The sequence below is a fragment of the Antechinus flavipes genome, chromosome 3 (genome assembly GCF_016432865.1).
Source record: "Antechinus flavipes isolate AdamAnt ecotype Samford, QLD, Australia chromosome 3, AdamAnt_v2, whole genome shotgun sequence".
Classification (NCBI taxonomy): Eukaryota; Metazoa; Chordata; class Mammalia; order Dasyuromorphia; family Dasyuridae; genus Antechinus; species Antechinus flavipes.
Genome location: NC_067400.1, coordinates 519,586,548 through 519,602,666, shown reverse-complemented (window position 1 = coordinate 519,602,666; position 16,119 = coordinate 519,586,548). Strand labels below are relative to the sequence as shown.

Sequence of the window (16,119 nt, the reverse complement as noted above, 5' to 3'; positions counted from 1 at the left end):
GAAATGGGGAATAACCAATAAGAATACCCAGAATTGGGAGGTGGAGTGTCTAATTCAAGAAATAAGAAGGAGACCATTGATACTGGATTACCAAGAACAAGGGAGGAGGTATAAGGTGTTGGTTGGTTGGTTAGATGTTATCCTTCATTCTTGGAGAGGACCAAAATGATATTACTGTATTAGAATCAAGTTACAGTGTGTCCAACTGTGGCTAATCAGACCAGTAAGAGCTCAGAAAGCTCTGCCACAGGTTGGATTCAAATAGTCCATGTAAACACTTGGGATGGATTTTCTAAATTCATGTATCTTATGTTTCTTTTGAGCTATTTCAATTTTGTGTGGCTCATAGAGCACAGCACCTTCTTTCATGATGGCATACCATTCTGGGCAGTCCTTCCATGCAATCAATTTGTATTGCCTTTTCTGACCACCCTGTGAGCACTTTTTTCTGTATAAGTTCTCCATAAAATAGTCTTTTTGCAAGTATGTTTGCTATTTGAACAATGTGGCCAACCCATCAGAGATGTGAGTTTAGTTTAGGAAAGAACCTCAGTATCTAGTACCTTATCTTGTCAGGTGATCTTCAGAAGCCTTCCTATGACGATTCAAATGGAAGCAGTTCAGTTCCTTGGGATGGTGCTGGTATCTGCCCAGGTTTTACTGACGTTCAGCAATAAGGTCAGCACAACAACTCTGTAGAACTTTTGATAGCCAATCTTTCTCACGCTTTCTTTTGGAGCATCCCCAAAACTGAGTGTGTAAGGTATAAGAAGGTTGGAAAGGTAGGACAGGCCCAGGTTATCAAGGGCTTTAAAAGATTTTCTATTTGAAGATAATAAGGACCCACTGGAGTCTATTGAATAAGAGGTCAGCTGCATGTTGAATAATATGGTCAGCCTTGAGCTTCAGGAAGATCGATTTGAGAATTGATTGGAAGATGTTCTAGAGTTTATGAAGAAAAGTCAACTACAAAGTTATTGAACTAGTTCAGGTGTGGGATGATAAAGATCTGCATCAGGGACAGTGTCAGAGGAGAGAAGGAAGTATAGAAAAAAGATGTCTCCAAGATAGAATGGATAGAGCTTTGGCAGCTGATTTAACATAGAAAGGGGTGAGAGTGAAAAGTTAAGGATGACACCTAAGTTGTGAGGCTGGATGACTGGAAGGATTATTGTACTCTTAATAAAAATAATGAAGTTAGAAAGAGAGGCAGGTTTGGGTAAAAGAAAATAAGTTTAGTTTTGGATATACTGAGTTCTAAGTCTGAGAAATTCAAGCTGTCCTGTAGATACTGAAGATGCTAAGAAAGAGTTTGGGGCTGGATATATAGATTTGAGAATCATCTGCATAGAGATGAAATTGATTCCATGGAAGCTGATGAAATAGTCAAACAGCATACAAAAAGAAGAAAAGAGGGCCCAAGACAGAGCCTTGGTAGAGAGGTTATGATTCTACCTGGTAAATTAAAAAATACATAAATATAATTGTAGAGGAAAGACCCTAGAATATAGAAGGTCAGATTTTGGGAAGAACCTTAGAGATCATTTAGTTCAATACCCTCATCATACAGCCCAAAGAAATTTGGGCCCACCTTAACCTTAAGAGGCGCATCCAAAGTCACAGAGAAGTGAGTAGCAAGTTCAACATATCTAGTTTCAAATTCAGCTCCTTTTTTCACTATTTCACAGTGCAACCTGGCAAGGGGTTAGAACACAGAATATTACAGCTGAAAGACTATATGGTATATCAGAACTGGAAAGGATCTTGAAACAGAAGCCATAGAATTTCATAACTGGAAGGAGCCTTCAAAACCATTTAAACCGAAACTCATAATATTTTGGAGGAGGAAACTAAAGCCCCAGGAGATAAAGGAAGGTCATATAAAAGTCATAACAGAGCTGAGATTTGAACCCCAGTTCAATAATTGAAATCAATACTTCTATTATCAATAGTCTCCTTGAAATCAATGGTCTGCTTTTAAAGAAAAAGAGATAGCATTCACAAAAATACTCAAATATGCATAGTGTATGTGTGTTTGTGTATGTATTACCAGGAATCTTATAAAGTTAGTTTACCAAACATTTGCAGTTTGTATGAAGTGAGCAAATATTATTGACTGTCTTCGTTGAGAGTATGATTTTATTACACAAGAAAGATGTTTCCTGGAATAAACTCTAAATAAACCTCAAAATGAATGTAAAGGATATAAATTTGAACTCAAGGGGGAAAAGGCAAACTAATCCAATAGTTGAGGAATTATTAAAGTCTAGAAGGGACTTCAGACAGTGTCTAGTCAAGCTCTGTCTTTTTATAAAAGAAGAAACTTTTAAAACACAGGACTACATAGAAAGTTAGTGACTGACTTAGTAGAGCTGCAGGTACTTTAAAGACTATCTAATCCAGAAATTCTTATGGATCCCTTTTCCAGCAGTCTGGGAATGCCTCTGAATCCCATCTCCATAATAATGTTTTTAAATGCATAAAATAAAAATACATAGGATTTACAAAGTTTTAAAAAAAATAGCTTTTTATTTTCAAAATACATACAAAGATATTTTTCAACATTTATCCTTGCAAAACCTTGTTCCAAAATTGTCCTCCCTCCCCCAGACAGCAAATAATCCCAATATATGCTAAACATGTACAATTCTTCTAGACATATTTCCACATTTATCATGCTGCACAAGAAAAATCATCAAAAAGGAAAAAATAAGAAAAAAAGCAAAAAACAACTATGTTGTGAGAATTTACAAAATTTGCCAATTATATTAAAATGATTGTCAAAATAGTTTTTCAAAGCAAGTTCATGGCCTCCAGGTAAAGAATTCTTAATTCTAGTCTATCTCTCTCATTTTAAGGCCCAGGGAAGGCAGATAATTTGTCTAAAGTCATACCAGCAGCTAAATAGAGATCCTCCTATTGTTTAGTTAAGTGTTTTTTCTTCTCTGTGCCATAAAGGTGAGAAGGTGGGGAGATGGGCAGAGGCAAGAATACAGAAAAGCTTAAACGGAGAAGAGAAACTAACTCAGGGGTAGGTGGAAAAGATGGGTAATGACTGATCTGAGAGTGACTGATCCTTATGGAGATTTCCCTTACATCTCCTGCTCCACCTGTTTCCACAGGCTTGCATCAGGACTCTGCTTCTTCATTATGTTTGCGGTCCCAGGACCCAGAACAAGCCCGGGCCTCAGTCCCAACCCCAAGCAACAGCAGCTGTGCCTTCCACTCGGAGGCCCCACACACGGTGGTGGTGGGGCTCATGTTCCTGGCACAGACCCTGCTTGGAGTGGGTGCTGTGCCCATCCAACCCTTTGGAATCTCCTATATCGATGACTTTGCCCACCCAAGCAACTCTCCCCTCTATTTAGGTAAGAGTCAAACATGCTGCCAGGACCTTAGCCAGGACCTTGGGGAACTGGGAGAGGGAACTAAGGATTGGGGCTACTGGGAGGTTTACTGTGGATAAGGTTGATATTGAGTTAGCTTTGGTATTAAAGGGTGAGAATGGATTTTAAATTTCATTTGTTGGGACTGGATGAGGATTTGAATGAAATATTCAGATAGAATTTAGATTTGAAGATAAGAGTTTAGGATATTTTAGATTGAGAGGAAGTTAAGGTTTCAGTTCAATTTTGATTTAGGGTTGAGTTAGAGTTGAGTTAGAGTTAGTAAAAAACATTTGGGGTTAAGGATTAGATTTAGAGTTAAAGATTGATATTAATGTTAGGTTGGATTCACTTTTGGAATTCGAATAATGGTGGTTCTTAAGTATGGCTGGAGTAATATTGGAATTAGGGTTAGTGTTAAGACTGGATTTTCAGCTGGGGAGTCACAGTGGAAGGGTAACTATAAATATGGAATGGGAAAGAAACTGAGTAAAAATCCAGCCTGAGAAAATTATCAGCTGTGTGACCACAGTCAAGTCACTTAACTTCTGTCTTAATTTCCTTATCTATAAAATGGAGATAATTTTCCCAGAATTATTGTGAGGATAAAATGAAATAATATTTGAAGTGTTTTATAAACCTTGAAATATTACAGAAATGAAATTGCAGCTGTTGCTCTTTGCCACTGAGATGGAGGTGAGCAGGCATTGAGACTAAAACTAGAAATAAATTTTAGGATTTGGCTTTGGGTTGGAGATAGGATTGAAGTGAAGGTTGGAACAAGAGGAAGGGTTGTAGTTGTGTCTGGATTGAATTTAGGACTGGGCTCAAAACTGGGTCTTCAATTAGTCTTAGCACAAGTTAAAGCATAATCTTGAGTTTAGGAGTTTAGTTCAAAGGAGCTGAAATTTCAGCACCTTTCAAAGGAAGAACAGGATGCCTAGAGAGAGAGCATCTCATAGTTTTTCTTGTCCAGACAATGGGTATGGAGGGAGGCAACTGTTAGTTTTTCTTTGAGCAATACGAGAAGCTTTTCTGGAAAGGGTAAGAGCATGTTATGACAGTGAATCATTGTGGGAAAAAAATGACTTCATCCCATCTTCTGACAGTAGGTGATGGATTCAAGGTGTAGAGTGAAAAATATATAAATTTTTAGACATGGCTGATGTAGGAATTTCTTTTGCTCGACTCCACATATTTGTTATAAACATTTCATTTTTCTTGTTTTATTTTATTTCCCAATGAGGGGAGGGGGATTTATTCATTGAAAATAATGAAATTAGTTGTCTTTATAAAAATAAACTGACTTAGTAGAAAATGAGGCTTTGGGAAAATGGAAAGTGTGTGTCAGGACTTTGGATAATTGGACTATGCTTTGACCAAAGATTCTATACCATCATCAGGGATCCTTTTTGCTGTAACTCTCATTGGACCTGGGGTGGCTTTTGCACTTGGAAGTGTCATGCTGAGGTTTTATGTAGATTTTGATCGGATACCTGAAGGTGAGTTTCCTTTCCCTAATTTTCCCCTTCTATAATATCCTTGTACCACTGGAAATGGAGGGAGGAGGGAAGAGTAGGGAGGGCATGATAATCCCAGAGATCCAGAGATGACATGGAACAAGGTTAATGGGACATTACAGCTGACTTTATTGCAGCATCCAATTGATTTTACTTTTTCTGAAGGACCAGCCTTGTAGTAGGTATCGTGGGGGGAAACAAAAGGAAATGTAATTCTTATTCTGAAGTTTCATTTTTTTGTGCTATATTCCTAAAGCCTACCTCACTGCCTGGCACATTGTAGGTACTTAATAAATTCTTGTTGATTGATATAGGAAAATATGAGGAGAGAAAAATTGCCTCCAGCTGGGAAAGTGGAAGTGGGGAGGGAAGGGAAGGCACTCTTCCAGAGGCTTAGGCTTTCTGAAAGAATGGTTACATCTTAAAACAATGTAGAACAAAGGGCCCTGCTGTTATTATTCTTTTAGTTCAAAGGAGCTGAAATTTCAGGAAGATGACTGGACCTTTCAAAGGAAGAACAGGATGCCTAGATGCTCAATCCCTAGGCCTGGTCTCCTGGAATCAGGAAAGGGATTGGGGTGGAGCAGCAAAGACAGAGCAGTGCAACATAGAGAATCCTCACTCAGTTTTTGTCCAGACCTGTCTCTGGCCTATAATGGCAACTTCCTAAAACCAGGGTCTTAGCACATTAGTGAGTCTGCTTTTTGGAAGTCACTCTTCTGGCTTTTTTTTTTTTTTTTTTTAACTCTTATCTTCAATTGATAAGTTTTTATTTTCTCTTCTTCCTCTCCCTTTGCCCTTTCATTTTTGAAAAAAAAAATAGAAAAATAAAATCCTTATAACAAAAGCACATGGTCAAGTCAAACAAATTCCCAGATTGGTCAGGTCCAAAAACATATATCTCATTCTGCGTCGAGTCCATCTCTACCTCTCTGTCAGGAGATAGGAAATTCTCTCATCAGTTCTGTTAGGCCTTAGCCTGATTTCACATTATTCTCCTTCATGTATTTTGTTACAGGCAAATCATATTACTCTCTGTTCCTCAATCTAGTCCTGCCCTTCCTCACTCCCATTTATGCAGACAGTCCCTCAGACCTGGAGTAGTCTCTTCAATTCTACCTGTCACAAGTGCTGGGCTCCCTTCAAGGCCCAGCTCAGGTGCCCTGATTTCCAGGGAGTCTCCCAGAGTTTCCATCTCTCATTTTTCTCACATTTCCTTGGGTTCCTTTTCTGGATCTCTCCTTTCCCCTTTTCCCAGTCTATCTTGTATCTTAGTTGCTTGTAGAATGTAGCAGAATCAAGATTCAAAGCCACTTATTCTACCTCTAAATACAATATTTTTTCACTTAATACTGCACTGTCTCCCTTTAAGGCAAGAAAAGAAAGTTAGATGGCAAAGAATTAGGAAAGAATGAGAGTCAAATATGTATATTTGTGTATGTGCACAATGTATATGCATATTGTGTGTCTAGATGTGTGTGTATATACATATACACACTATATAATATACAATGCATTGATTGATACATATATCACATGATATATCACACACGTGTCTATATACATACCTGTGTGTTTATATAGTATTTATCTATGTATGTAGTTTTGCATCCCTCTCCAGACTCTCGCTCCCATCCAGTCCCAATGTACTCCCTATTAGATTGTGAATATTAGGTCAGGAACCACATGGTCTTCATCTTTGCATTGCCCTTTCCTCAATACCTCACCAAAACATTCCAGGGTTGTTCCCTGGGGTTCCAGGGCCAAATATCTCAGCCTTGCTTGATCTTTTTCAAGATCCTAATTTAAAACTCCTAGAGATGACTTTCCTGGTCTTTTAATTTGCCATGCTCCCGGGTTCAAAGACCTGCTATCTTCCTAATTACCATCCTACCCTTTCCTTCTGTTTCTATCATAAAAGGACCTGAATTGGAGCATCTGCTCCCTCTTCATTCACTTCAGAAAGTGCCATTATGTCAAAGGTACAATGCTAGTCTCTGAAATGGCAAAAGTATATTATTGAAACAGTGTCTGCCCTAAATTTCATTTTACTCTGGATTCACTCCCCATTTCTACTCTGGACCACATATATTTTCTAAGTGTATTGCATTTCCTTTTACAAAAATTTACAAAAAGGGGGAGGAAGAATATGCACATTTAGAGACAATGGCTCCTACTTCTTTGACAATGGCTCCTACTTCTTTATCACTTGAAATTTTCAAAGCACTTAATGTACAACAAACTTTTAAGAGAGGGAGGTGATCTTCTTGCCATTTTACAGATGAGAAAATTAAATCTCAGAGCAATTCTTTGATTGCATGGGATTTAGGCCTGGGAAAGCACTATGGCTTTCAATTAATTCAATCCCTTGATTTTTTTGGAGGCCAATTAGCTCTTTGGGAGGGAAAAGAAGTTGAACTAAGAACCTATAAGTAGAAATCAGTCCATCAACAAGGTTTTACTTGTGTTTAAAATGTGTCAGGAAATGGGGCAGGACAGAGAAAGTACAAAGTAAAATAAGGAAATGGTTCCTGCCCTTGAAAGCTTATAGTCTAAAAAATCTAATGAGCAGAAGTGGGATTTAAGGACAAGCCTATTTACTCTGACCCTAGTGCCTTCTCTAGTGCCATATACATATACATACATATAGATACATACACAATAAACATATATATGCGCACACACATGTAATATATGTATCAATAATATGTTATGGTGAATGTGCATATATACACATACGTGCCTGGTTCTGGCATATAAACTTCATCATTTATGCTTTAACTAAGATTTCTTATGCTTAGTTCAGTGCTCATGAAGTGTTCTAACCGAGAAGGCCCTCACTGTGAAGATCTGTTGGTTCCCCTTCCTGGCCCGGAAAAGTGTTTTTGCATCCTAGAACAATTAATTGTCATTGGGCCATTTTCTTAGCCTAAACTCATTGGGCCGTTTTATAAGACCAGGCTCACTCCCAGCCAATAAGCAAATGCCCTTGTCAGTGTCATTATTTGGCTGTTTTACTCTCATTCTTTCCTAATTCCTGGGTATATGACTTTCTTCCTTGCTTGTAAAAGACACAATGCAATAATAATTGAAAAAATACTGGATGTAGAGGTAGAGGAAGTGGCTTTGAATCTTGGCTGCTACTCTCCATCTATATAAGCTAAGGCTAGTCACTTCCCCTTCCCTAGGTCTCAATTTTCCCATTTGTGACATGTTGAGGTCAATGGCTTTTAAAGTCCCTTCCTGTTCTAAATCCTGCCTTACACCCTAAGACTCTGTGATCCAGGTAGAATAGAAAGAAGCTTTGCAGATCTGAGTCCAAAAGTCATGGACATAGGAGGAAAAGATTGGCTGGTCTGGCTAGGATAAGCCATTGGCTATGGAGGATGATTGCCTGTGGGGTGGGGATTATTCCCACCTTCCCCCTGAAATAACTTCCTGGTTTTCTGCCTAGTTTGAACTAATATGATTATCTCTTATGAAAAGACACCTCTCCCAGCTCCTCTGCAGATTTTGGGGAGGGGAGAAGGAATATTTTTGCATATAGAACATTGCATAGATTATCAGATTTTATCTTTTGTTACACTGATTGGTTTTGCTGATTTCTTTCTCATTTCTCTTTAAAATTTTTTTTGTTTTATGAGATAGTCCTCTGAGAGGAAGAAGGGGAAAAAAAAGAATGAATGAAATATTTATTAAGCCTTTACTACGTGCATAACATTGTGGGTGTATTTATGGAAAAATAGGACGATCCCTACTCTTAGGGAACTCATGTTCTAATTTAGGAGATAATACATACGGACAGCTTCAGCTGCAAGTGATCTGGGAAAATCTCATGGTCTTTAGAATAAGAGGCAAAACAGCTAGTAAGGTCTGCTTTAATATGAATTTCACTGATAAAATCACTTCCTTTTCTGATGTGGAACCATCTGACAGTGTCAAGGACTTTGGTGGCAAAAACTTTCCTTTATGGGTCTTCAGAAGCTGATATTATAGCCCCCTGTAGGAGGGTTGCTAGGCTGCATCTCCATAGAGGTTGCTTCCCAGAATGATGGCTGAGGGTGATGGGCTGGAAACATTGCTATTCCCAAGGTTCTTGGGATGCTAGTGGAAGTTTCAGTGATTTAAAAACAAAAAAAATCCATTATAATTTTTTAAGCCCTCTATCTCTCTGCATCATTTAGAACAGGGATAAAACTAGAAAGAGGATTCAGACTGAGTCTCAGAGCTGGGAGTTATAGGCCATTTAATCCAGCCTCTCCCTGAACACATGATGGAAGACTGACATTGATAAGGAAGCTTCTTTATTGGTCGATAGTGAGTTAGATCAGGAGTCAGCAAATGATACGGTCCTCTGCTTGTTTTTGTCTGCACCTCTATGAGTAAATTAAAAAACAACAACAACAACAATAGTCCTGAGAAATGATCATCCAGCTTTGCTGGAAGAATGGGGGTGAAGTGGGGTCCATTTTGCTTTTATAGATCTCAAATGATTAGGAATTTGCAGAGGAACTAGAAGGGAGGAGGATGTACACAGTATCCAGCCCCAGGCTTTAAGCTTTGGTGAACTATGTCAGCTTTCTGAGGATTCTAGCTTTCTCCACCTACTGGTCCAGGGGTCCTTAGGTACATTTAAGCCCAGAGCTTCCTCCCATATTAATTTCTGAAGCCCCAGCTGAATCTCACTATCTCACCTCTCTGGTCTCTGGATTCAGCCAGTTGCCTGGTTTCAGGGATGTTTAGCCCCTGTTCTGGCACCCAATGACTTCCCCCCTACTGTTCCTTTTGTCACTGTAACAGAACACCAATGCTTGGCACTTCCCCTACCCACACCCACCTTCCCTTACCACATCCTAGGGACTTTATTTACAAAGGAAAGGAGAATACATAAATTTAGAAATAATACACCACAGGAAGGGAAAAAACAATATAAAACCATAGGCTATTGGAACTGAAAAAAACTTCAGACAGTATCTAGTCCTATGCTCTCATTTATAGATCGGAAAACTGAGTCTCAGAGAAGCTGAGAGATCTGATACCTAAAATCACACAACTGGAACTGGTGGATTCAGGACTTGAATCCAGGCCTTCTGACGCTAAATTCAGATCTTTTTCTGCTATATTATGTGCATGAAAGATTTCTGCACTGTTGAGCTATGGTGGTCAACATATTAGTCTAGTCTAACATAAAAAGTATTCAGAATATAAAATTTTTAATCAGAAGACCTGAGCTCAAATAGTGGTTCTGTCTTGACTAGTTGTTTAATTTTTATCAAGTCCCTTTACAACTTTTTTCCTAATCTATAAAATGGAGTTAATAATACTTTTAGCTATTCCTTTAAGGTCCTTAAGAACCTCCCTAAGGCAAGGTAGTCCAATGGGTAGAGTGCTAGATCTAGTGTCAAGGATACCTAAATTCAAAACTGGCCTCAGATAATGACTGGCTGTATGACCCTGCACTAACCCCGTTTTCCTCAGTTTTCTTATTTGTAAAAATGTGCTGGAAAAGGAAATGGCAAACCACTCCAGTATCTTTGCCAAGAAAATATCAAATGAGGTCATGAAGAATCAGACAAGACTGAAAAACAAATTCCATACAAATTTATTAGTATAAAACTAGTTTTTCTGGATCCCATATTGAAAGGTCCAGAATAATGGCTTATAAAAAAAGGAATCAGGGGATAGCAGATAGAGCTCTGGATTTGGTGACTATTTTCTAGTTGTATGACTTTGGACAGACAATTCATTTTCTTTCTCTAGGCTTTAGTTTCCTCATCTCTGAAATAATATTGTAAAATCTTTTGCAAATTCTTTCTATATTAGTTATAGATTCCTGAAGCTTCCATGCAGTGTGCTATGAAGGCTATCTCAAAATTATCCTTTCTAAGTTGGAATCTATCAATGGGGATCCCCGTCTTCTGCCCAGGTCAGACCTCGCCAGGATTATTACATTCAGTTCTAATGCCACAGGAGAGGAAAGACAGGGACAAGCTGGCATGAGCCCAGAGAAGGGTGACTAGGCTAGGGAAGGAAATGGAAACTTTGCCATGTGAGCATCAGTTGAAGAAACTAGTGATATTTTATCCAGACAAGAGAAGACTTAAGAGGAAAATGATAGCTATCTTCAAGTATTTGAAAGATTGTCTTGGAAAAAGAGATTAGGATTGTTCTGTTTGGCCCAGAAAATAGCTTGGAATAATGAACTGACTTTTCAACATCCTTTTATGTGACATAATGAAAAGAGCTTTGGATCAAGTCAAAAGATGGTTTTAAGCTCCTGCTTGTAGGCTGCTAGACCTTAGACAAATCGATTGGTCTTTCTGAGCCTCAGTTTCCTCATCCGTAAAATGAGCTAGAGAAAGAAATGGGAAACAAATCCAGTATCTTTGCCAATAAAGTCCTAAATGGGGTCACAAAGTATTGAACATGACTAAAACAACCAAAAACCACACAAAACTTGGGGCAAAAAAAAAAAAGAGGTATTCAGTTACTTAAATTACTTAAAGGGTCATTACATGGAAGAAGGATGAGACTGAAAGCAGAATCAATGGATTAACAAATATTTATTAAGTACCTGCCATATTCCAAGCCTTGTGCTGGATGGTGGAAATACAAAAGTGAGATACTCTGCTCTGAAGAAGTTTACATTCTACCAGGACTAAGAAAATCTAAGAAACAAAATGTGAATGAAAGTAGCAGAGGAAAATTTTGAACTAATATAAGGGAGATCTTTCTGTGATTCTAAGATCCTTTCCAGCTCTGATGTTCATTCTTTGATAGCAAAGAGTCTCAGAATTGGAAGACTTCAGATGGTTTCCAGTTCTACCCAAATCCACACCAAGTACACTTGCAGATTCCCTAAGAAGTAAACATCCAGTTTTTGCTTTAAGACTTCCAGTGTCAAGGAGCCCATTGTACCTTGAGAGAGCCCTGTCTAGCATGGAATCATGGGGACAGCTCTTTTCATTTATGCCACATAAAAATATGTTGAAAAGTCAGATTATTATTCCAAGCTATTCAGAACTTCTGAGATCCTAATTCTGGCATCTACTATATCATTTGTCCATTCCAGCTTTGGGTTATCCCCAAGTTCCAATGTCATTTTTACATCCAAATAATTGATAAAAATGCTTAACAGAACAGGGTCAAGGACAGAATCTTGTAATGTTTCTTTAGAGGTTTATTGCCTGTAGAATAGTTTTAATAGGTCTTTTTGTTGTCATTGGCCCTTAACCCAAGCCTGGGATCCTTCTGGATGTTTACATTCCTAATTCAATTCTTTTAGAATTGTGCCCTTTTCTATTCCTCCTTGGGTTACTTACATCTTCCGAGAATGACTTTTAAAAATCTAAATGGGTCATGGGATTTGGAACTTGTAGGAACTTTAGTGATTATCAGTTCCAACCCTTCATCTTTTATAAATGAGGAGACGGCTGTACAGAGAGCTCAAATTACTTGCCCAAGGTCACACCACCAGTAAGGAGCAGAGTGAGGATTCCCATCCGGGTCCTCTGATTCCATAGCCAAAATACTACATCTTCATCAGTTTTTGATGTATTGACATCCCCCCACCATTTCTTCATTAAGGTAATTTATGCTTACACCTTTAAAATTTTACCTTTGAGAAGTTCCCATCTTTCAGAGACCAGCTTCCTCCTACAAGCTACAAGCTAAAAATTAAAAAAAATTAAATTAAATTAATATCTAAGAATACCTGTCTTTTCTCTGAACACTAAAATATGCTCTCAAAAACTTTACTCTTGGTCTGGGTATGACGCACTTCCCCCTTTTTATCTGTCTCCAGGACAGATGGTCACTGTCTCTCAGGGTTCCCCCTAATTTCTACCTCAGCAACCACTTCCTCCTTGTTGGTCAGGCTCAGGTTAAGAATAGCACTTCCTTTATTGTTCCATCTTCCTTCTGAAGGAAGAAATTATAATTGAGGCAAATCAAGAATTTATCAGTTGGTCTGCTTTTAGCACAGACCTCTAGTGGAGAGTGCCTGGGTAATTGGAGGCTCCTCTGACGAATATGTACTACCTCCAAGATGAGTGCTAGGGGGCTTCTGGAAATCATCAAACAAGACCCCTTCCTTCCCCCCATCAGGTCTTCTGTGGTACACAGTGACATAATGATTTTCTTTTGCCAGTCTCTTCATTTTTATTTTTTCCTTCCATAATAGAACATATTCTTCCAATATTCTTTTGGGGCAGCTAGTTATAACAGTAGATAGAACACAGGGCCTGTGCTCTGAGTTGAAATCTGGCTTCAGACATTTACTAGATGTCATCTTGGACAAGTTAATTAACCCTATCTGCCTTAGTTTCCAGAGTAAAATGAACTGGAAAAAGAAATGGCAGATCATTCTGGTATCTCTGTGGTATACCACAAATGGAGTCATAAATATCAACAATAATAGATTTTTGACTACAGAAGTTCTGAGTAATAGAGACCATTAGAAATAATAATAATAAATAGCAGTAGCATTTATATAATGCTTTAAGTTTTTCAGTGCTGAAAGGGACTTTAGAACAGAGAATATCAGAGGTGGCATCACAGAATGCCAGAGTTGACAGAAAGCATAGAACACAGAACATCATACACACTATCATAGATTTAAAGCTAGAAGAGACAGCAAGGGACATGTAGGCCCAAACCCTTTAGGATATAGATGAGGAATAGAGAGTTTAATTGATTTGCCCGAGGTCAAAGAGGTCAGTTGGTGGCAGAGCCAAGATGGCAGCTCCAGAGGTCTCAGTGCACAGAAAGTGAGAATTGGAAATGACCTGAAAGCTCCTAATCCATCATTGTCATTTAAAGATGAAGTAACACAGACCTGGGGGGGGATGGGAGAAGTGATTTGTCCAAGGCTTTAAAGGTAGTAAGACTGAAGTTAGCCCTTTTTGTCGCCTATTTGTTGGTCTAGGGCTCTTTCCATGTAGATTTGCCAGACATACTCTCATTAGTCACCTTACTCCTCACCTCCCAACACGAGGAACTGGGGAGGTGATTATCCCTATTTTAAAGAAAAGGAAACTGAGCCCTAATATGAGAGGATTTGCCCAAAGGTGACACCGTCAGCTCCAAGGTCTCTAATGGGAAAAGGGAGATTAAAAGCAGGGAGGTATTCAAGGGATTAGAGGATTGATGAGGAAGGGGCTAAATTTGATTAGTCCAATCTCATTATTTGTAGAGGAGAAAATTTAGGACCAGGGAAAGACACATCCCAAATCACAGGATTTATGAAAACAGGAATAAGGTTTCAAATCCAGGGCCTCTGACTCCAAACGAATTCCCTATTCCTCCACCACTGTGTTCTCAAGCACTCAACTGACTCTGTTTTCCTTTTCAGGAGATATCTCTTTGAATCCCAAGGACCCACGCTGGGTGGGTGCCTGGTGGCTGGGATTCTTGATCACTGCTGGTGCTGTGATCTTGACAGCTCTCCCTTATTTCTTCTTTCCCCGGGATATGCCAAAGGAGCAACAGGAGCTTGGTTTGAGGAAACGGATCTTACCTGCATTGGATGATAAAGTAAGGAGCTTGGTGCTAAGGATACTAACCCCATGCATCTCTTATTTTCCTAAGTGTAAGGTCCTCTTTTATTTTTTTAAATTTACAGAATTTTATTTTCCAAATACATGTACAGATAATTTTTAACATTCTTTTTTTTCAACATTCATTTTTGTAAGATTTTTGTGTTTCAGGTTTTTCTCTCTCCTTCCCTTAACTATCCCCTCCCACCAAGCAATATGATCGAGGTTAAATATATTTCCTTTAAATGTGTTTTCTTATTTGTCCTGTTGTACAAGAAAAACCAGACCCAAAGGGAAAAAACAAACAAACAAACAAACAAAAAGTGAAAATATCTAAGCTTCAATCTGTATTTAGTCTCCACAGTTCTCTCTCTGGATGCAGATGACATTTCCCATCCCTAGTCTATTGGAATTGCATTGAATCAATGCGTTATTGAGAAGAGTCAAGTTCATCACAGTTGATCATCATAATTTTGTTGTTGCTGTGTATGGTGTTCTCTCAGTTCTGCTCACTTCATCAATTCAGCAAAAAGTCTTTCCAGGCTTTTCTGAAATCAACATGCTAATCATTTTTTATAGAACAATAATATTCTGTCATATACATATGCCACAACTTATTCAGCCATTTCACAATTGATAGACATCTACTCAATTTCCAGTTCCTTATCAGCAAGGTCTTCTTTCAAATTCAGAGTTCTGTGTCACTTCACTCGAGACATCTTGCCCTCAAACAAAGTTAGAAAAAGAGAGAGAAAGAGAGAGAGAGAGAGATCATTTTTGTTATTCATGAAATTCTATAAAGGAAAACAGAGGGCTATTAGAGACAAAGCTCAGTGCTTGCTCCTCACCAACTCCCACTTCCAATTAATTATATTTCTCTGGGTTCCAACAGTGCTTGAGAACTTACTTCCATTGGGCTTTTGGTATATGTGACATAATGGTCTTTGGAAATGGGGGCAGGGTTATGTTTAATGAAGATTCAATTCCAACATTCAGAGGGCTATCTTATTAGATCTATGTCACGTCATAGCCCCCTGATAAATTGCAGAGGGGATCATAGGGTCATAGGATTAGAATTTATGGGATTCTTTGAAATCATCTAGACCAGAGATGTCCAACTTATGGTCCATACTTCAGGACTCTGGAATGAGCCTGAACCAGATTAAAACAAAATTTAAAAATATTTAACAAAATAAGTATAAATACAATGAACACAGAAAACATTAGTTTGTGATTTTCTAAGTCAATATTCAAGATCTATTTCTGTTTCAGCTTGATGCCACTGAAAATCCCTTCCCCTTATTGTGTGTGGGGTTGGAGTGGGATTGAAAATTAGAAAGGATGCGTGTCACACAAGGAAAAACCTGGAGGAAGGGACACCAGGAATTGCAGACACCAGAGAATTGCAGTGATCTGCACAAGAAAGCTCTATCTAGGGTGAATGAAGAGGGAACAGATAGATCCAAGACATCTATATAGAGACAGAATCAGTGGGTGCTGACAAATAATTAAATCTGGGAAAAGGAACAGAGTTGCAGAAGTCTTAATAATAATTCCAAAGTTCAGAGCTTGGGCAACTGGTACTGAGATTAGGAATGGAAGTTTTTCAGAGGTAGCAGAATCAGAGTTAATTTCTGAAATGCAAGAGGTAATGAGAAAGAGGAAGAAGGGAAAGGA

The 16,119-nt window shown here is 38.5% G+C and overlaps 1 protein-coding gene across 2 annotated transcripts in view; it reads left to right on the top strand.

Moving 5' to 3' along the window:
- The window catches only part of SLCO2B1 (solute carrier organic anion transporter family member 2B1), an 84,729-nt gene that overhangs the window by 27,995 nt on the left and 40,615 nt on the right, over window positions 1-16,119 (top strand). For both annotated transcript variants that reach the window (XM_051987105.1, XM_051987104.1), the window contains exons 5-7: window positions 3,123-3,368; window positions 4,790-4,888; window positions 14,259-14,440. In XM_051987105.1, the coding sequence (XP_051843065.1) occupies window positions 3,123-3,368; window positions 4,790-4,888; window positions 14,259-14,440 (527 nt within the window). The remainder of the gene's footprint in view (window positions 1-3,122; window positions 3,369-4,789; window positions 4,889-14,258; window positions 14,441-16,119) is intronic.